Source organism: Actinia tenebrosa, unplaced genomic scaffold (assembly GCF_029948245.1).
Source record: "Actinia tenebrosa isolate PJP-AT-01 unplaced genomic scaffold, QUT_ActTen_1.0 PGA_scaffold5__44_contigs__length_20552954, whole genome shotgun sequence".
Lineage (NCBI taxonomy): Eukaryota > Metazoa > Cnidaria > Anthozoa > Actiniaria > Actiniidae > Actinia > Actinia tenebrosa.
In genome coordinates, this window is record NW_028292582.1 from 9,941,369 (window position 1) to 9,962,372 (window position 21,004).

General features: G+C 37.5%; 1 protein-coding gene across 2 annotated transcripts; it reads right to left on the reverse strand.

Annotated features, from left to right (window-relative positions):
* Nucleotides 1-578: 578 nt before the first annotated feature.
* On the reverse strand, nt 579-17,728 carry LOC116286958 (uncharacterized). 2 transcript variants are annotated; one of them, XM_031693554.2, is made up of 10 exons: nt 17,197-17,728; nt 17,030-17,090; nt 15,440-15,469; nt 13,975-14,046; nt 12,535-12,636; nt 11,704-11,816; nt 10,369-10,472; nt 9,703-9,973; nt 7,635-8,810; nt 579-797 (listed from the first exon to the last, which is right to left on the reverse strand). In XM_031693554.2, exons 1-10 carry the CDS (start codon nt 17,359-17,361, stop codon nt 756-758), a joined length of 2,136 nt encoding a protein of 711 aa, XP_031549414.2. In that variant the 5' UTR covers nt 17,362-17,728; the 3' UTR covers nt 579-755. The 2 variants fall into 2 exon arrangements, with proteins under 2 accessions (XP_031549414.2, XP_031549413.2); XM_031693553.2 differs by lacking the exon at nt 579-797 and adding an exon at nt 4,013-6,711 and having other exon boundaries at nt 17,197-17,716.
* Nucleotides 17,729-21,004: the final 3,276 nt, after the last annotated feature.

Below are 21,004 nucleotides of genomic sequence, written 5' to 3' on the forward strand. Positions count from 1 at the left end.
CCTGTCTTTCAGTTCTTGTTTCCATTTTAGCGTTAAGAGACCTTGCCTCTGCTCGTATTTTTGAAACATGGCTTTTTGAAATGCCGTACAGTTTTATATAGAGAGAGATCATAAACATGCATGTTAAGAGCGCGTACGCGTACCACAGTACGCGAGTCATTTCTCCCAACACGAGAGATGACAAAGACATTCCGATGCCAAAGAATAAACTACACGACCAGCCTTAGAAAATTGCTGATTTGACTCGCAACTCTGTGACAATCGTGACGTATCTAAGCGGTCGCGTTATCGCGATGTATTTATCCAATGTGATCAGGGAAAGGTTTGTGAGGCTTGCGGTTAGTGTAACGAACCCAGTTACCTCAACTACTATAGCGTAACCCAAATTGCAAGAGCTAGGGTTGTTGTTAAGCGCATCGAACTAACATAAGTTGGTTGTAAGACAAGTCCTACCAATAGGTCTGCGACGGCAAGACTTGCGATCAGTAGATTGGCAGGAACTCGGAGCTGCCTGTAAAAGATGACTGTCGAAATAACAGTAAGATTTCCGAGGACTGTGAAGATTGTCATTACAATATTGATCGTCAGTAGAAATGCTGCTAAACGTGGACTAAACTGGACAAGGGCCTACCCAGCTTCTGGATAAGAGGAATGGACGGTGCGCTGCAGAGAAATCCCAACCTCAACGCTACAGCCTGTAAGGTTAGTTTGGTTTGAAGCCATAATCGTTACTTTGATTCAAAAACACAACTCAATCACTTGGACCACTCGCCGCTTTGTGACAGGGAACGCTGAAACTAATATTTCAATATCAAAAAATAAATATGATGTTATTTTAAACCTGTTGATAATAATAATGATAATAATAATAATAATAATATAATAGTAATAATGGTGATGATGATGATGATGACGAATGATGATGATAATAGTGATAGTGATAGTGATAATGATGATCATGATCATGATAATGACAGTGACAGTGACAGTGACAGTGACAGTGACAGTGACAGTGATAATGATGATGATGATAATGATAATAATAATATCAATAATAATAATAAATAATAAACTTTATTACAGTCTCAAAGCTTCTAGCTTGGCACACGTGCCTTGCTAATGGGGGAGACCAAGTGTGAATCAAGGGTGGCTTGGCAGTAGTCTACTCGACTCTCACCTCTGGGGTCTCGTGTTCTATTCTTGCACTCAGCATCACATGTGAGTAGAATGTGTTAGGTTTAACACTTGATTCGAGCGTTTTTTACTGGTTTCTTTCGGGTTTTCTTTCCTATTCGCGAGAAAACTCTTTTCAAAACCCAAGCTATTACGGTTTTTTATGCGTACGTATGCTAGGACCGCATCAGGAAAGCCATCCTTCCTTTCACCTGCAATCCCTTCCCATCCATTCATCCTCCCATCCTATTCCACTTCCTCCGATTTATCAATTGATCCCATCCCATCTTATCCACTTATCAATCGAGCGTTTTCCTTCCTGTTTTTAACCTTTTTGCACTACGTATTCACCAAGGAAATAATATTTATTGTCCCATGAGAAAACGACATTTGCATTTTCAGGTTAAAAAAATAACAGCCAATAAAGGTAAATGAAGTAAGCCAAATTGAAGTCAAACAACCTAAAAATTAATTCTCAGGACAATGTCAACTTTTTAGATATTGTTATCTCTTTAAATAAGTATATAAAACCGCAATAGGAGGACGTCTTTCTCGGGGCAATTGATTGAACCTTAAAATGACGCCTTGGACGAGCTTTTTTATCTTTGATTATGGCTATTCTACTATAAGCGAAGGAGAAGTGCTATTGAATAAAAATATATTTATTGAGTACTTTATATTAAGAGCTTAAAAAAAAGGCTTAAAATTAAAAAAATTATCATCAATAGAAAATAAAATAAAAGTGAGCGACTTGTCGAAGGAAGGTTTAGATGCAATAGAGCTTTAGGTATTTACGCATTTCCGGGTACAATTGCTCACAAAAACCGCTAAAATAAAGTGAAATATCGTCCCAATTGATATTCCCTCTTCATATACAATGTTCCATTTTGGAAATGGGTGGTCACAAGTTCCTTAAATTTGAAAAGGCTTACTTACATCACTCATTTTACAGTGCATTGGTAACGAGTTCCATACTTTGATAGATCTAGGTGGAAATGAGTTAAGGTAACAGTCCTGTTTGAAGATATTAAGTTCTTGGAAATTTTTTTCGTAGTAGTTTCGTGAGGCAAAACTAGTAAGCTTAGCAAGTTATGAAAAATCAATGTTAAATGTTTTGGAAAATTCCTTAGTTCGCCAATGCTTGCCTTATATCGCCATTATGTTCCCCGCGGTGGTGTAAGGACACAGAGCAGGCCTATTTTTTCTTCTGGTGTATCCTATTTAATGTGCCTGAGAACTGATCAGTAAATTGCAGTAGTCAGCTGCTCTGGGTAAAGTAAAACCGGTCAGGGAGATCTAGAGTACCTGATAATTCCGAGAAGAATTAAACGGATGTCTCAGAGGAGTAGAAAACAATGATAAGACGAGAAACAGTCGACAAAGAAATTGGGGAAAAGATTTAAAAAGTGGAATGAAATGTCTCCGCTTTTTCCTGCCTCCTGGAACTCCTTTGTGTTCTAATTTAATGTATCTTATCTCACTTCACATTTATTTATCTTCTCGATAAGGTCCCATTTCAAATCATAAGGAAATAAATTCTTTTCTTTCAAGTATTCCCATATTAATGTATATTCTCGATGTTGTCCCATTTCAAAATCATTAGGGAATAAATTCCTTTCTTTCAAGTATTTCCATATTGTTGTATATTCTCGATCCATGTCCCATTTCAAAATCATTTCGGTGGGAATGAACTCCTTTGCGTCATGTATTTTGTATCATTCAATTCATTTGGGAATAAAACGCTGTTTCAAGTATTACAAATAATAATGATAATAATAATAATAATAATAATAATAATAATGATAATGGTAATGATAATAATAATAATGATAATGGTAATGATAATGATAATAATGATGATGATAATGATAATAATAATAATAATAATGATAATGATAATAATGATGATGATGATAATGATAATAATAATAATAATGATAATAATGATAATGATAATAATAATGATAATGATAATAATAATAATAATGGTAATGATAATGATAATAATGATGATGATGATAATGATAATAATAATAATAATGATAATAATGATAATGATAATAATAATGATAATGATAATAATAATAATAATGGTAATGATAATGGTAATGATAATGATAATAATGATGATGATGATAATGATAATAATAATAATAATAATAATGATAATGATAATAATGATGATGATGATAATGATAATAATAATAATAATGATAATAATAATGATAATGATAATAATAATAATAATGGTAATGATAATGATATGATAATAATGATGATGATGATAATGATAATAATAATAATAATGATAATAATGATAATGATAATGGTAATGATAATAATAATAATGATAATGATAATAATAATGGTAATGATAATGATAATGATAATGATAATAATAATAATGATAATGGTAATGATAATAATAATGATAATAATAATGATAATAATAATAATAATGGTAATGATAATGATAATAATGATGATGATGATAATGATAATAATAATAATAATAATAATGATAATAATGATAATGATAATAATGATGATGATGGTAATGATAATAATAATGATAATGGTAATGATAATAATGATGATGATAATGATAATAATAATAATAATAATAATAATAATGATAATAATAATAATAATAATGATAACAATAATGATAATGATAATAATAATAATAATGATAATAATAATAATAATGATAATAATAATGATAACAATAATGATAATAATAATAATTATCAACAACAACAATAATAATATAATGATAACAATTATCAACAACAATAATATTGATAATAATTAAAAATACTAATAATAATCAACAACATTTTCATTAAAAAAACTTTAATATATATTCTTTATGAAATGCAAACCAATTATAGCTTCCTTCATCGATTCTTTTACAAAATAAGGTCATGCGGAATTCATTTGAAATCTTTTTAGTTTTTGAAATTCAGTTTTTTAGTTGAAAATTTTAAATTATAAAATTTGATAGAAAAACGTCATGCACACAGGTATACCACCGGTAAAGAAATTCATTACAATATATCTATCGTCTTGACTAATTCAAACTGGTTAGAGCTGTGCTCCGGGGTCATACATGGACTGTATAGCGGCTGCCAGAGGCGCCTTCACATGCTTACAGTTCGACCCCGTTGAGCTGCGCCACTGCTGTACTTGCGGTGGTGATAAGCGATGACAAGTTTTTTTTGGCGGACTTATATCTGATTTAATTAATATACATATACTGTTCCCTCCACTCTAGTCTCCTACGCAGCCGCTATTAGTTTGTCACGCAACACTTACTCTACTTACTCCACTCCACCGTTTTAAAATGTCAGTATTTTTCTCTCACTCCCTGGATTTCGACATACTATTGGTCAAATGGCTGACTTAAAAACGAGGCAAAACTTGTGCATATGAGTCTGCAGTCTTAAAAAACAGCGGTATGCATCGAATTCGAAACTATTTTCGAATTCGTACAATACCGCTGTGTTCCTTGATCGCAGACTCATTTTTCAGGGTTAGCCTCGTATCGGCGTCATAATATTTACAAATACAAACGATAAAGTAAAGAATTCACAACTTCAACAATATACAAACTCTTTAAGATTCTACGGAAAATCGAGGCTAAATATAAGCAACAGAGAACTCAAACTGGATCAAATTTTCACCATACTACTGGTACTAACGCTTTTGTTTTTTTTGTTTGCCGTGAAAAGAAAATAAGATTTGCATCTGGAACAAGCGTCAAGCTAACTTCATACATTTTCCGAGTTTGATAACAAGGTGCATTGTGGTCTAGCTTTGGTGAAATCATTACCATATAAGGCTTGACGAACAAGAGATGTTGTTCCCAGCTAGACCATAATTCATTGCTATGAGTAAAAGCCAAACAAGTGGCATTCTGGTCTAGCTTGGGTAAACAAACATCTTTTGTTCATTATGCCTTATATGGTGCAGTTTGTACCCAAGTAAGACCAAAATGCACTTTGTTTTGCTTTTACTGAGATAGTAAAATAGAATTTTGGTCTAGCTTGGGTACAATCATATAAGGCATGATAAACAAACGATGATTGTACCCAAGTGAGAGAGAAAGACCCAGAGAAACCCTCGAACCACAAGCGAGAAACAACTACTACTACTCTACTACAACACCAAATCAATAGACCCTTTTCGAGTTCCAAATTACCGCTGTGTTTCTTGATTACAGACTCATTTACTCAGGCTAAGCCTCGAATCAGTGTCTAAATATTCACAAATACCAAAGGTAAAGTAAAGAATGCACAAGTTCAACAATACAAGCACTTTGAAACTTGACGGACCTTGACTGGAACACGTGAATATTCTACACAAAATCGAGGCTAAGCCTGAGTAAATGAGTCTGTAATCAAGGAACACAGCGGTAATTTGGAACTCGAAAAGGGTCTATTTCGGATCGCATTGGCGAGAGACGAGCGATTTCATGGCTACGCCGCTTGTGCTTCCCAAACCATATACTCATTTCAGTAAGGTTAGTGACCAAAAACCTACAAAGCTGAAATTGCCGAGTGTCATGTGAAACGTTTCAAAACCAACAAGTAAAGCTTTGATACAAATTTCCACTTGTCTTGAGGAAGCTCACAGGTGAAACTGGTAAAATCTAATCGAAAAATGGCGACCAATTTGAATAACTGTTGTTCTGCACCAACTAGCGACAGACTAGCCTCGGGTTCATGTGGAAACATAAAAGCGTTTTCACATGTAAAATTTATCTACCCTTAATCCTTGGCGGTCACAGCTTCGTAGCTTCTCAGATGACTTTATTGAAATGGGTATTTCTGACGCGAGTGAAAAACGTCTGCGCATGCTCTGAACCCGTATGCAAATTAATCAAAAGATATGTAAATTTAACTTTCAAACATGCCTGAGATATTAGACTTCACAAAATGCCAAAACTTAGTGTCTATGCTTGAAACTTAAGGCTAATTCTTCTATATTGTGTTTGTTAATACAGTATCTTGGTCTGACAAAAGTAATTTCGATTTTTATCGTATTATATACTTGGAGAAAACAAACATTTATTTTTTCACTCAAACTCTTCAAAATTCTTAGAGAACGTGCTGAAATGCACGCACGCGCAAACGTTTTTCTCTATAGTGTCGTTATATCTTAAATATAAACTTCGTCCTTACGGTTACCACTTAAGTCCAGTACATCTTCAATACTAGATCTTTTTCTCAATTTCTTTGATTCTTGGCTATTTTTTCCTTTGCCATCGACTTCGTCTCCAGCACCTTCATCCGAATCCAAGTTATCTATCGACTCAGCACTAAAATTCCAGAAACCTTTGCCACTTATTTTCCTGGGTGGGTCCGGCAACGCTATCGTGGGAACGTCTGGTGGTTTAGAGACCCCAAATCGTGATGTTTTTGGGTTTTCGTAAGATGATGCTGTATCTTCGATTGATGGTGAAGAGGGGCTTGACATGGCCTGGTTTATATGGGCTTGTTTGTCTTCATCACTTTCCTGTTTTGGCGGTGTTTTCTGAGTAACAACAAAGAAATATTCACGAGTGAAGCAAATAGACAAAATTCATTGAAAACCTTGGAAAATAAAGGACAGTGTAACGATATTGCACTCGCCTCTTTCGTCTAGGGTCTCAGTCTCTTTAGGGTCTCAGTTTCCATTTCTGAATTCACCATCCTCATTGGAAGTCTCTCTTGATTATGGATTTTCTCGAGGTTCTACGGGTTTTCTCCCTCCGCAAAAACCAACACGCTAAATTCTATTTCAATGTGAGATTTAACCGTGCCCTGACTTGTCCTTAAGGTACGTACACACGGTGCAACATTGCACGCAACATTGCACGCAATAGGATTGTTGCAGCGTGTCTACCCCTAAAACTTGTTGCGGGCAGCACTGCATGCAACAAATCTGAAGTTGAATCGCGCTCTACTCTTGCAACATTGTGCGCAACAAATTTCATCATGTAAACATGGCTGCAACATTGCGTGCAACATTTTGAAATTTCCAGCCAATAAGCCTGCACCAAATTTATAACTGCTGACCAAATATCTTAGCATAGCAGGCTGACACAAGCGATGTTGCGTGACTTTTGCTGCAATGTGTGTCACCCCGATTCAAATTTGTTGCTTGCAATGTTGCGCCACACAGGTATGAATAGAGGATAATGATGATAGCACGTCTTGTCCAAATGTCGCTTTTCAATTTCAGACCACGTGTCTTTCCCTAGAGTATCATTTCTTTGTTTAACGGCTAGGCATGAGAAGGCACATGAATATGGATACAACTCATACAAAGAATCTTATTCTCAAGAGAATGACACGTGGTCTGAAATTGCAAAAATTACGCCTAAGTTTAAGACGTCTATATCATCCCCTCCCCCCTCACCCCACCCGTAGTACAAAGAAATGGCATCTACTATCATTATAAAATGTATCTTATACCTCCACTTGAAATCTTGCTGACCCTTGCAGTTCTTCATTCACACTACCAGCAGGACTCGACACGTTAGACGCAGTGGACTGGGCACCAGGTGTAACCGCAAACCTTGATACTTTGGGCTCAACATCCTTATTTGGATTTCCCACAGGAAGTGACGTTGTTGATGAATCATTTGATTCTTTTTCTGCATTCGTTGTAACCTCCGAAGGAGAAGACGTTTGAGGAGAATTGGTATTTTTGAGATTCGATACAGAAAATCTTGAACGAGGTTGTATATTTACATTCGGCACTTCTATCAATGGCGGTTGCCTTTGGTCGTTACTGTTTGTATTCTCTTCACTCATTGGTTCAAAAGTTGTCGATGAATACGAAGAGGGTTGGGCAGGGGATTGCTGTGGTCTGTCGCTTTGGGATCCCTTATCTGGGGGGTCAAAGAGATTTGACAAAGAGCTTGGAGTTTTACTCCTCGTTGTTGGCTCTCTCGGTTTCTCTACTCGGTTTGTGCTCGAGCTGTTTTGCAGTTGGCTGAAAGCAGCTCGTAAATGTTCCGGAATTTTATCGGGATCGGGATCTGAGTGTCCGAACCCCATGTTATGTCTTGCCGACTGCCGAATCAACGGCGCATCATCATTCGAATCATCGGACACTCTTTCGGATACTGTATCCATGACTTCGTCATTCACATCCTTTGAAAATGAAACATTCTTTTTGAAGGCCCGACGCCGAGCGATCGTTTCAGAAACATCCAAGGGACTTTGGCCAAGCAACACCGGAATCGATCCATTAATCTTCTCATTATCAACTAAATCCAAACTTGGGGGTCTAGCCTTGACTTGTAATCCTGGTAAAATAGTCGTACTACCAGTCATATCTTTCGCATTAATGATGTTTAATCTTAAAGCCATTTCCGGGTACAAAACACCAACGTTTTCCTCAGATACTTGGCATGTTGTGTCAGGTTTCTCGACATCAGGTCGATTTGACGATCTTCGTAGTATGGATTTAACAGGGAGGTTTTTCTTGTTGAACGAAGAGTTTCTAGACACAATTTCGCGCGCTTCGTACGTTTCAGCAGGTTCTTTTTCATCTTTGTCCTTGTGGGGAGCCGTAGTGACGGTAAAACGACCGACCGTGTATGTCCGATTGGTGAGTAACGAATGCGCTGTCCAGTCTTCCAGCTGCAAGGAAATATAAATGTATAGTTAGTACTGAGATTACATCCAGTTTCAGGCATAGGAGCAGGCGCAGCTCAGTTGGTTCATAGTTAATGGAGCGGAATGCTTTGGAAACTCCAAGGTCTCACTAACTCAAGTCGTGGGGATATCTATTGCTCGCGATCGGAATGCACTCGGCCCGTTGTAAATTCTATTGACGGGAGATACACTTATTTCAATAAAGTTGGTCAACAAAAATCTAGAAAGCCGTGATCGCTGAGAATCATGGGAAATATTTCATATTCAACAAGTAAAGGTTTCGACACAAACTGTAGTTACAGTAGTTGAGGATGCTCAGAGGAGGTGAACTTGTAACTGGTAGAAGATCTCAAGTCCATCAACAGTTATCAAGCGCTTGAAACATGTAAAATGTATCTACCCATAATCCTTGTCGGTCTCAGCTTTGTAGCTTTTCAGGTGACTAATTTTATTGAAATAAGTGTATCTAGAGTCGTTTGTCGCAGATAAATGTAACCAGGTGATCTCGACTCGAAGCGCGCAATTTAGGTGTATCTAGAGTCGTTTGTCGCAGATAAATGGGGGGGGGGGGGGGGGGACAGGAACAGGTCTGAAATAAAAGTTAAAATGCTAGGGCGATCACGTGCGTTTTAACTGTTTTAAAAATCAAGCACGCCTTTTTTTTTTGATTTTTTTTTTTGATTTTTTTTGATTTTTTAAAAATTTTTTTTGATTTTTTTTGTTTTTGTTTTTGATGTAGGGTTTGAATTTCAGCATTGATATTAACAGGGGATAGCCGGGGCTCAATTCAAAACCCGGGACACTTTTTCCATCGAAATTCAAACCCGACATCAAACAATAGAAATAGGGCGAGGTTGGTTTTTGAATTACTACTCACACTTCCTAGATTGATATCATCTTCACTGATTCCATCAAATGGATCGTCCAAAATGTCTTGTACTCCTTGTAATGTGCCGAAAACAAATGTGGAGACCAAAGATATGTAGTATGGGCCCCATTCATTCGAGGACGACTTGCCTACGAACACGTAATATGGAGATAAAACTAGAGGCATGACGAAGATGAAAACCTTGGTGAAAGAACGAATCCCCCGTGGGGACCGGTACTCTCGGACAACTCGTAGTCTCTCGAATGCCCAAAACATTAAACTGAAATATAAAGATTTAAAAAAAAATTAAACGTCAAGAATCAGAATCATATACCGCGCGCGCATATGTTTTGGCGCCAAATTTCCCGCCAAACCACAGGAACTCCATCAGCTTTCTAGTCCTAGAGGCCCATCACTAAAGACCTTTAGTCAAATCCAACTAGTGGTCTATCATCAATGCTGCGTTCTGATTGGATGAGCTAGTAGTAGGCCATAAGTAATATTCTATACTAGTAGCGAAGAATGCCAGCTTTGAAAACCAAAACATTCAATTTAACTTTAATTCAAAGCATTTATTGCTAAATCAGGGTAGACCTATAGTTGCATAGCCAATCAATAAGCATGATTTGTAATAATCCACCAGTTTCATATACCAAACTTAAAATAATGACTTACTTATGGCAATGAATGACTCGCTGTATCAAGGAATTGCCCCCTTCCAATCCCATTCGTAGTTTTTCATTCATCTGACTTATATCACTAAAATCTTCATAAATAACCTGTTGAATACAAGAAAGTCAATAAGTCAGTCAGCCAATTGTCAGTCAGTCAGTCAGTCAGTCAGTCCGTCAGTCAGTCAGTCAGTCAGGACTTCCGTCCGTCAGTGAGTCAGTCAGTCAGCCAGCCATTCAGCCAGTCAGTCGGTCAGTCGGTCAGTCGGTCAGTCAGTCAGTCAGTCAGCCATTCATTCGTGTAGTCAGTCAGCCAGTTAGTTGGTCGGTCGATTGGTCGGTCGGTCGGTCAATCAGTCAGTCCGTCAGTCAGTCAGCCATTCATTCGTGCAGTCAGTCAGCCAGTTAGTTGGTCGGTCGATTGGTCGGTTGGTCAATCAGTCAGTCAGTCAGTCAGCCATTCATTCGGGGAGTCAGTCAGCCAGTCAGTCATTCATTCAGTCAGTCAGTCAGTCCGTCAGTCAGCCATTCATTCGGGCAGTCAGTCAGCCAGTCAGTCGGTCGGTCGGTTGGTCGGTCGATCTGTCTGTTGGTCAATCAGTCAGTCAGCCAGTCAGTCGGTCGGTCGGTCGATCTGTCTGTTGGTCAATCAGTCAGTCAGTCAGCCAGTCGGTCGGTCGGTCGGTCGGTCGGTCGGTCGGTCGGTCGATCTGTCTGTTGGTCAATCAGTCAGTCAGTCAGCCAGTCAGTCGGTCGGTCGGTTGGTCGGTCGATCTGTCTGTTGGTCAATCAGTCAGTCAGTCAGCCAGTCAGTCGGTCGGTCGGTTGGTCGGTCGATCTGTCTGTTGGTCAATCAGTCAGTCAGCCAGTCAGTCGGTCGGTCGGTCGGTCTGTCTGTTGGTCAATCAGTCAGTCAGTCAGCCAGTCGGTCGGTCGGTCGGTCGGTCGGTCGGTCGGTCGGTCGATCTGTCTGTTGGTCAATCAGTCAGTCAGTCAGCCAGTCAGTCGGTCGGTCGGTTGGTCGGTCGATCTGTCTGTTGGTCAATCAGTCAGTCAGTCAGCCAGTCAGTCGGTCGGTCGGTTGGTCGGTCGATCTGTCTGTTGGTCAATCAGTCAGTCAGTCAGCCAGTCAGTCGGTCGGTCAGTCAGTCGGTCGGTCGATCTGTCTGTTGGTCAATCAGTCAGTCAGTCAGCCAGTCAGTCGGTCGGTTGGTTGGTCGGTCGATCTGTCTGTTGGTCAATCAGTCAGTCAGTCGGTCGGTCGGTCGGTCGGTCGGTCTGTCGGTTCAGTCAGATTCAGTGTAAAGTTGGATTCACTTAGAAATTCATCACAACCCACCTGTAAAATAAAATTTCTTTTCCTTAATTTCTCTGTTAATAAGTATTCTTTTATATTTAATATTAATCCTTTGAGTTTATTGTTAACTGCTTTCAAAAATTCTGAAGGAAAGCCTGAAATACAAACAAACAAAAAAAATCAACCTTTATGAAACTCTGTGGAAAGACTGTGTTGAAGGTATTGCATTAGCAATAGCACCCTAACCAACCAAGCCACACTTGCTCCTTAAAACAAGTGTGTGAAGTCACTGAGGATCAAACTATGAACTTCTTGCTTAGCAGGCAGCACACTAACCAACAAAGCCACACTTGCTCCTTAAAACAAGTGTGTGAGGTCACTAAGGATCAAACTATGGACCTCTTGTTCAGCAGGCAGCACACTAACCAACCAAGCCACACTTGCTCCTTAAAACAAGTGTGTGAGGTCACTGAGGATCAAACTATGGACCTCTTGCTTAGCAGGCAGCAGCCTAACCAACCAAGGCACACTTGCTCCTTAAAACAAGTGTGTGAAGTCACTGAGGATCAAACTATGAACTTCTTGCTTAGCAGGCAGCACACTAACCAACAAAGCCACACTTGCTCCTTAAAACAAGTGTGTGAGGTCACTAAGGATCAAACTATGGACCTCTTGTTCAGCAGGCAGCACACTAACCAACCAAGCCACACTTGCTCCTTAAAATAAATGTGTGAGGTCACTGAGGACCAAACTATGGACCTCTTGCTTAGCAGGCAGCACACTAACCACCCAAGCCACGCTTGCTCCTTAAAACAAGTATGAGAGGTCACTGAGGATCAAACTAGTTTAACTAACAAATATGATTTTACTTGCCTGCATTTACACGCCAATCTCTATGGCAGAAAAATAAGATGATCAAACCACCTTTTAATAATGCTAAATCTTCTAACACACGCTCTCGCCTCTGGAAATCAGCTGTAAAGAGAAACGTTTTACAGATTCGTATATACACTGTAGTCAACTCAAAAACATTGTCGTTGACTGGCTCAAGCTACCGGACTTGAACTAAAGGGAATATGGGTAGAAATCGCTGCAAAGTCCCATTAATTAATATTAAGGCATTAAAAAAACGTCTGCTATACCAAAAGGACCATTCACAGGTGGCCCAAACAAGGTTCCTGTGTATGGTTTATAAGGGAATGTATGGGAGTTATGATAAAGTTACGAAAATAAAATGTTTCACTCAACAATTTGCCTCAAAACTTGCTGCAGTTGTTGCTTTTACTTTGTTCAGTCTTTTGGCGAAGTTTTAGCGCAATTTGAGGCCGTTTAGTGGGTTTTTTCAAAATCTGCTCTTCTCTCCCTTATAAACCATACACAGGAACCTTGTTTGGGCTGCCTGTGGACCATTCTGTAAACCTGAGGCATTACTAAATCAAGTAAAGTAATAATGTACTGTAGTCAACTGCTTTAGTGATTTCTACTCAGAGTTCCTTTCCATTCAGTCACATGGTGTTGATTGTGTTGAATGTTTTTTGAATTAATCATATGTTGTATGTATCCATGCAGTACATCATAATTTTTTAAATATCTCTGAATTCAAACAGCACGACTGTGTTCCTTGATTGCAGACAGACACATTTACTAAGTGATAGCCTCATTGGCAACTGGCGATCATTGATTGGAGATTGCACGATCGAAAGGGAACTATGGACACAATAACACGGAAAAATGAATTGAATATTAACTGTGCCAACTCACCATCAAATGCCTTCACTGAATGTGCAAATGCTCATTTTTCTAAGGTGCTTAAGAAATGATTACAAAGAAATTCGTATTACGCAACAGTTCCTTTCGGTCATGTTTCGCCAATTACCGACCGCCAGTTGCCCCTTCTACTTCTCTTGGAATAGTTGTATTCAACTCACCCTTGTCAACTTACTGTTAACAATATTAAATGAGCATGAATGAAATTCAGGTAAGTTGAAACCGAGTCGTAGTGGCCAGCGGCTACCCACCCCAATAATATGTGGTGGGGGTGGGGGAGGGGGCGCGTTTTTGCTAAGGACTAGTGGCAGCTTTGCCAGCAGTCTTGCAGCAAAAAACTTTTTATCCCACCCACCCACTCCTCAATTGGTGGGAGCCAGGTGAGTATCATTCCACTGAGTGGTCAGTGTGACAGGTACCAGGTGGTGAGCTGTGGCCCTCTGTCGCCATGGTTACCTTCGTGGTAGGGTGTAGTCTGATTGATGCGCACAGCTCGCACCTTGGTACCTAACCCCAAACTTATCTAGACAATGAGTTTTAGCTTACCATTTATAGAAAAAGCCAAAGGGAATATAATTGGAGAAACAAATAATGCAATATTAACATCAAGATAAAGATCTGAAAAAAAAATAGATTATTAAAAATGAGAAAGTTAGTCTTATCCACGTGCACTCACACTAGCAAATCAATAATCATCAAAGTAGCAGAACGATGTTCAGTTTTCTTTTGCAAACACAACTCATTTCGTGCCGAGATGTATTGAAATGTTTGAATTATGATCGTCAGTATTATTGAAACTGAAAAGTTTCAGCGCCTAGACATTGTTTGGTCATATAGTAGTTAGGAAACCGAATGAAACATTATATATTTTCTGAATAAACCAAATAAACCGAGTTTTACGAACATGGCACATACATTAGCCACCAATGTTTTGGTTTGGATTGAGTAAATGACATCATAAGTATTCGTGCCAGTCTTCTTGAGTCGAATTCTGTGAGTCAAAGAAATTAATGGCGGACGAAAATAAATCGTAAAATTTTGGCCCTTTCCTTTCGAATATCAGGAAGATATTCCAGTGGGTGGTTCTTAATGAATTCAAGATTATTTCAGCAAAGTTCCAGCTCGAATGAAAGAGTTTTAATTTTGGAGCGATTTTTGTCCAAGTGGCCCTTTAAAGTGCCAGCTATAATGCTTATAATTTTATCATCTTAATTAAATCATATATCATTTTAAGCTATTTGTCACTAAAACAAAATAAAGTTTCCAGTTTCTTTTGATTTTTATCAGCTTGCAAAGTTGAGTTTTTTATGATAGAAAGAAAGAAAATTACTTGGCTTGAAGATATAAAGTTTATTTTCTCATGTCATTGAATAAATATTTCACTTGTTCACTATGCTCACTCATCAAATATTTTCACCACTCAAAGATAAACTTCATATCTTCATGCCCATGAGTAATATCCTCTATATATTATAGGATAACTATATGCTAGGTCTGATAAAGATTAATAATTTAAAAAAAAAATTTAACCTCAAAAGTTGAATCACCACATGGTTGGCTTAGTTGGTTATATTAGGCACTAGGCTATTGTTGCCCTGCGAGCAGAGTCTCCTTTAATCTCCTCTATGGGCGAGAGAAGGAAAGGAGACTCTGCAGAAATCGTGTAGAATGTTATTTGAGCATGCGCAGCGGTTGCTAAGAAACTAACTCATTCCCAAGCTCACTCGTTTTATAAATGGTTTCCTTCTCTCGCCCGTAGAGGAGATAAAAGGAGAGTCTGCTCGCAGGGTAGGCTATTGTTCAATTAAGTCTCAAATAAACAAACACTCAGGGTCTAGACCTGGTTTCCTGATGCAGATGGCTCAGATGACCATGTAAAATAGCACTCCCTTCTCAATTAGAAACATTAAAAGAGTGCTACAAGTTTGTCAGTTGTGACTGTCAGGTGTTAACCTCTCTTAAATTTGATTTGATTTGATTTGAGTGTTATATATATATATATATATCTTACCTAGTGTATGGCATGTGTATGTTATCAATCCTACAAGACAAAAAAAGTAATTATGGTACTGCAAGAAGTTCAAGCAAAATCAATAAGAAATACTTTATTATTTAGCACTTTATAATAACAGCCATCCGTATAGAACTTGTTAACATGTGACCAGTAAGTTTATAACTCAAGAGAACCAGCCTTAATAATTATGGGATACCATCTCTGATAACTCTTTCAGTGCCTAGTGATAGACATCCCGAAAGATATATCAGCAATAACATCCTATAATTTATGATATACTTTTGATATACTTGTATACAGTCAATGTCATTAATGTTGTCCACCATTAAAAGACATTTACACATTACACATTTACACATTTACACATTTAGACTAAAAAATATATCACATGTTTCATTATGTATTCTTTGCCTCTTGTGCGTCAGCCTGAACTTTAAATGTAAAATTCAACTTGTGAAGTGAAAATGCAGAATGCCCTGAACATTTAGTGAGAATTTAAAATGGAGAATAGTATTTCAGCTTTTGTTTTATGCCAGAACCTTCGAGGAAACACGTGATATTTCTTTTAGTCAAAATGTCTAAATGTGTAAACGTGTAAATGTCTTTTTTGGTGGACAACGTGACATTGACGTTAATGACATTGTATATGTACAAAAGGATCAGAATTCCTGACCTCTCTCTCTCTCTCCCTCTCTCTCTCCCTCTCTCTCTTTTCTCTCTCTCTATATGTATATCAAAATAAGGTTGGGATTTTTTATTGATATGTGAGGTTAACCCTAGGCTTAGAGAAATATCTATGTAGAGTTTTGGCTGTGTTACATGTTATTCTTTAAACAATATATTAATAGACGTTCTCGATAGTGTTAACCACTTAATTTCTTTCGTACTTTAATGTGAGTGTACGTTCCAACATAATTTTTAGCACTAACCATTATTTTTGAAGATATCGATTAATTCCTAAGTGCTTTCAAGCATTGCAGATATTATCATGCTAATTAATTTACACGTTTTTCAATAGCAATTAATAATAATGGCAAAACAAACAATATAAAAAAATTGAGGAAAAAAAGTTAACACATTTAAAAACACATGAATGCTTGAAACTTTTATATGAATAATGTAAAAAATAAACTAGTACGAAATTTATATATTACATTAACTTTTATTGGTTTTAAAATATAAGTTAACTGTCCAATTTTATATTATTACGTAATATTTTCAAAAAAAAAAAAAAACAAACACCGGCAGATTTTCGTATGTAGAAATAAAGTACATAGACAATTACAGGCAAAATAAAGAATAAACGTTTTTCACAAGAGAGGTAAAAATAATCAGATCTGGAGTAGAAAAGCAAGAATTAGTCTGCAATAAATGAGGGTATAAAAAACATTTGCCTCCTAGACACGATTTTAGGTCTGGCTTCTTAACTGTACGAATAATCAGATCCTTTCAAATATTACAAGACAGATCAGGGGCCATTTTATAATCATAAAGAAATAACGTACTGTGAGGAAAGCAAGCTCGATCAACTCAAGTGTTCGAGAACCCGCTATCAGAAACTCGAAATATATAATTCCAAAATCTTACCTGATAAAATAAGTTGTAGGGCCAAAACAGCGGTTAAATTGTTAACAAAACTCTTCAGAATCTGAATAAGGAAGATTTAATTCCCAATTAGAATAAAATAATTCAGGAACCACACAAGGAGAAAGTAGGATAAATGACGTTTTAGAGAGAATGGTGTCAAAACTTACTCCTTTATTGATAAACATTTTCTTGAACGCATAAGCCCAACCACGTATTCCTTTACGCTTTGTTCTTCTAGTTTCACCCCATTTGTATATATCTTTGCGTCCTTCTTCTATATAATCTTTGTCTAGTGAGCTAAGTATACTCGTTTTACTTTTGTGATACGACATCTTGATCACAATATAGTCAGTAAAACTACTTGTTGAAATTAATTCACTGATGCAATCTGCTCGTTGCCTTCATTAAATTAGCTGTGAATAAGATGGCTTGAAGTACCAGGCATGGATGCTGGCTTGGTTTTGGTTTTAGGAGGAAATCGTAAAAAATAATTCAATTTGCGCCGGTTTTCCTTGTAACTATAATTATTGTCCCGTGTCGTGTTATCACAGCTTTCAACTCCAATATTTCGGAACCAAATCGAACACACGACTGCTCTCCGAACACAATCCGATGCTTTCCGACTATTTTCGCGAAATCATCGTCTTTTCTAGAAAAATAATAAAACTCTTGCATTTTTCGTCAGAAACTTCTAAGTTTTAACTGATATTAAAAATTCGAATTAAGACAAAGGGTCATTTTTCTCTTTTGTTTGAAATAATGTAAACTTTGGATCATTTTGGTAAATATTTGAGGATGGTCACGTGATACGTACTCAAAGATGAGAGTATGTGGACCGCGTGGCACTAATGAAATAGTAGAAGATAATATAGGTAAGTTGTAGTGCTTGGGAACGAGGTTATTCCGGGCGAAAGCCTTTGGAATTAAATTCGGAAAAATTAATTTCCGACCTCGCTGGGATTCCAAGCACTACAACTTACCTATATTATCTTCTGATACGTACTCAGGGAACCCAAGCCGGCGGATTTGATCGAGTTAAAAAACTGGATGAAAAAAGGAAAATCTTCAAATAATTTCTCTTGGAATCTTCCTAATCTTTATAACATGAATAAATGAAAATAAAAGAAACTCTAGTGACAGAAATGAAGAAAATTCGGGAACCCTCTATAAAAATATTGGCTACTTCGTAAAAAATTACTTTAGCGACCTTTAAGAGTCCGTGTAAGGATCGAGCAAAGTGAGAAATGGCCCAAAAATCGACCTACCTCAAACTTTGTCTGTAGAAACCCTACTATCTGACTAATACACTGGAGCAATTATTTCTCGAAAAAAATGTTTTTGAATTTTTTTATAAGCGTATAACGAATTTCGTCATTTTAGAGGGCACGAAAGCGAAAACTTATGCACTAGTCAATTGAAACCCCCACCCCCCCGATCCCCCGCGAAATACCGGGGAATTTAACATTTGAGTGGTGTTAAAATCAGACATTTTCCCCGGTAGTCGGGGACACATTCACTGTTAAAACCGCCGCTATTGTGGCCCCCTTATTTTGGTTTAGTAGTCAACAAGAAGCACATTTCACGCCAACTCCAAATTCTTGTGCTACACAGTGCCAATTGTTGAGTGTTCCATGCACTAATATTCATTGCTCAATATTTTCATGGGCTCTGAACCTCAAATCGTGCGAAAACGTTTAGGTTTACGTCTAGTCAGCTGAGAGTTTAATGGTATTAAATTGAAAATGAACAATGCTTGTAAATATTGCGAAGCAGTAGTTTTAATAGATAAATCATGATCTGATTCTACATTCGAACTGACCGAAACGACTTAACAACCCGCCTATAAGAACCTGTTAGGCTAAAATTCTCACTTTAAGACCCCTCCACATAAGAACCTATTAAGGTACTATCGTCGTGTACGGATTAACGAAGTACGTCATAGGTTTCCGAACACACGAGTGGGACTTAGAAATTTTGGTTCTTCTCACTTAGAAAAAAATTAAGTGAAGACACCAAGAATCGAACTCGGTACCTTCGGCACCAAAGAACTACTACAATGCCAACCCCAACCCTAACCCTAAACCTAAACCTAACCCCTAGACCACGAAGTGAATTCGGTTATGTGGTCTCATCTTTTAGTCATATTTAAACGATGTATCATGAGCGCGTGCACATAAATATTTATTATAGTTTAATTTATGCTATCGTAGGGTACGACTACTAGCCGATTACTTGAAATTTGAATTTGAATAGAATTCCCCTGAATAGAATTCCCGTACACGACGATGCAACCCCTATTAAGGTTACAATTTTAAGAAAGGTTCCAAACAGTGGAGTTCAGTGTAAAAGTGTATAGGTAGAAACTGCTATAAGTTTGTTTGAGCATGTGTTTTGTGTAGAACATACTGCTCTGTACTAGGTTACGGGCTGCCTGTGCTTGGAATCACAACGCCTTCTTGGTATTTTTCAAGATGGCCGACCTCTTGTTTCCAGACCCTTACATATTCAAACGAGCGTTAAAATCCCCGCTCGATTCACCGCTGAGAAAACCATTCGTTAAATCCCCGAACCCCCTGTGCAATCATGCTGTTAAAAGCACATCAAAAACGCGTCACGTCCCCGTTCAGTGCCCCGCTATCCGCGGGGGTCGGGGGTCGGGGGTTTCAATTGACTAGTGCATAACTGGTTAGTATAGATTTTTGATATTTTTCGTGTCAAACGCCCAAATCTTTAGATTTAGCGGAGTTTTGGGAAATTCCAGCTGTCCATGCAAAGAATGCAGGTTTTGTAAAAGCAGAGTCTGTACAACTGGAGTATTTCATGTGCTTTCCGCTCTCCATACATAAGGAATGCGTATGTAAACAAAAAAGCTAAAATTTGCATAATTAAGATTATATGCTTGCCGTGCTTGCCAAGCTCTGAAAAACTGCTCAAAATAATTCGTACAGCAGAAAAATATACCAATTTATGTTCGCACATGTTCCAAAATAGTTTCAGTTGCATTTTAATAGTTATTCGGAGTTCTAGAAACTATTTATAATTTTTGACGTGGATAGCTTTAGTTTACGAGAATTTCATGTAAACGCGAAAATAGGTAAGAAAGGATGCAGCTCCCTTGCGACAGAAGTGGAGTGGCCGCGAACTTTAAATCGAAAAAAATTACTACAACACTTGTAGTTTCCTGTGAAGTGTGTGGTCTTAGATAACTAAGGCTACTACCTTGGTTTTGACCTATTAGAACATTGGCTATTTTACACTTCTGTGATGAAACTAAGGCCAAAGTATGCTCTATTCAAAAATAATTTTCGCTCAGTAAATTTAGTCAAAATATAAAACATTATACTTTATCTTGCGGCCCAAGGGCATGAAAATATTCCTTCAAAGTTTCATCAGAAACAATCTTTTGGTTTTTCTTTGAGCGAATCTTGAAGTTCGCTAAGTTTTCGCTTTCGTGCCCTCTAAAATGACGAAATTCGTTATACGCTTATAAAAAAATTCAAAAACTTTTTTTCGAGAAATAATTGCTCCAGTGTATTAGTCAGATAGAAGGGTTTCTACAGACAAAGTTTGAGGTAGGTCGATTTTTGGACCATTTCTCACTTTGCTCGATCCTTACACGGACTGCCTCTTAAAAAACTTAACAGCGGAGGAAAAAAAAGTTAAAACTGGTTTAATCCAAAATGTGAGTAACAGGGAGAAAGAGGCACTACTTTTCAAAGATCAGCTAAGATTTTTGTGCTTTATTTTACATTTTTTACGCTTTTATTGAGGTTTTTAAACATCGCCATACATTTTTTCAGAATACAGAAACTTAGCTTGGGCTACCTGTGAGAGCAGTGACAGCTACATTACAATATGACGTGTCTTAAAGCAAATATCTCAGAACTGTAACAACAAAAAGAAAACTGAAAAAAGGAACCCGATATTTTTTAGAACTTAGAAATTCAACTAGCCACAAAATACCATATTGTAGGC

What these genes read in the sequence shown, in the direction of transcription:
- LOC116286958 (XM_031693553.2), bottom strand. Translation starts at nt 17,361, where the DNA reads ATGTCGTATCACAAAAGTAAAACGAGTATACTTAGCTCACTAGACAAA. An exon ending in AAAGAAATTTTATTTTACAG is followed by an intron (nt 10,473 to 11,703) that starts GTGGGTTGTGAT and finishes TGTATTCAACAG; the next exon opens with GTTATTTATGAAGATTTTAG. An exon ending in ATGATATCAATCTAGGAAGT is followed by an intron (nt 8,811 to 9,702) that starts GTGAGTAGTAAT and finishes ATTTCCTTGCAG; the next exon opens with CTGGAAGACTGGACAGCGCA.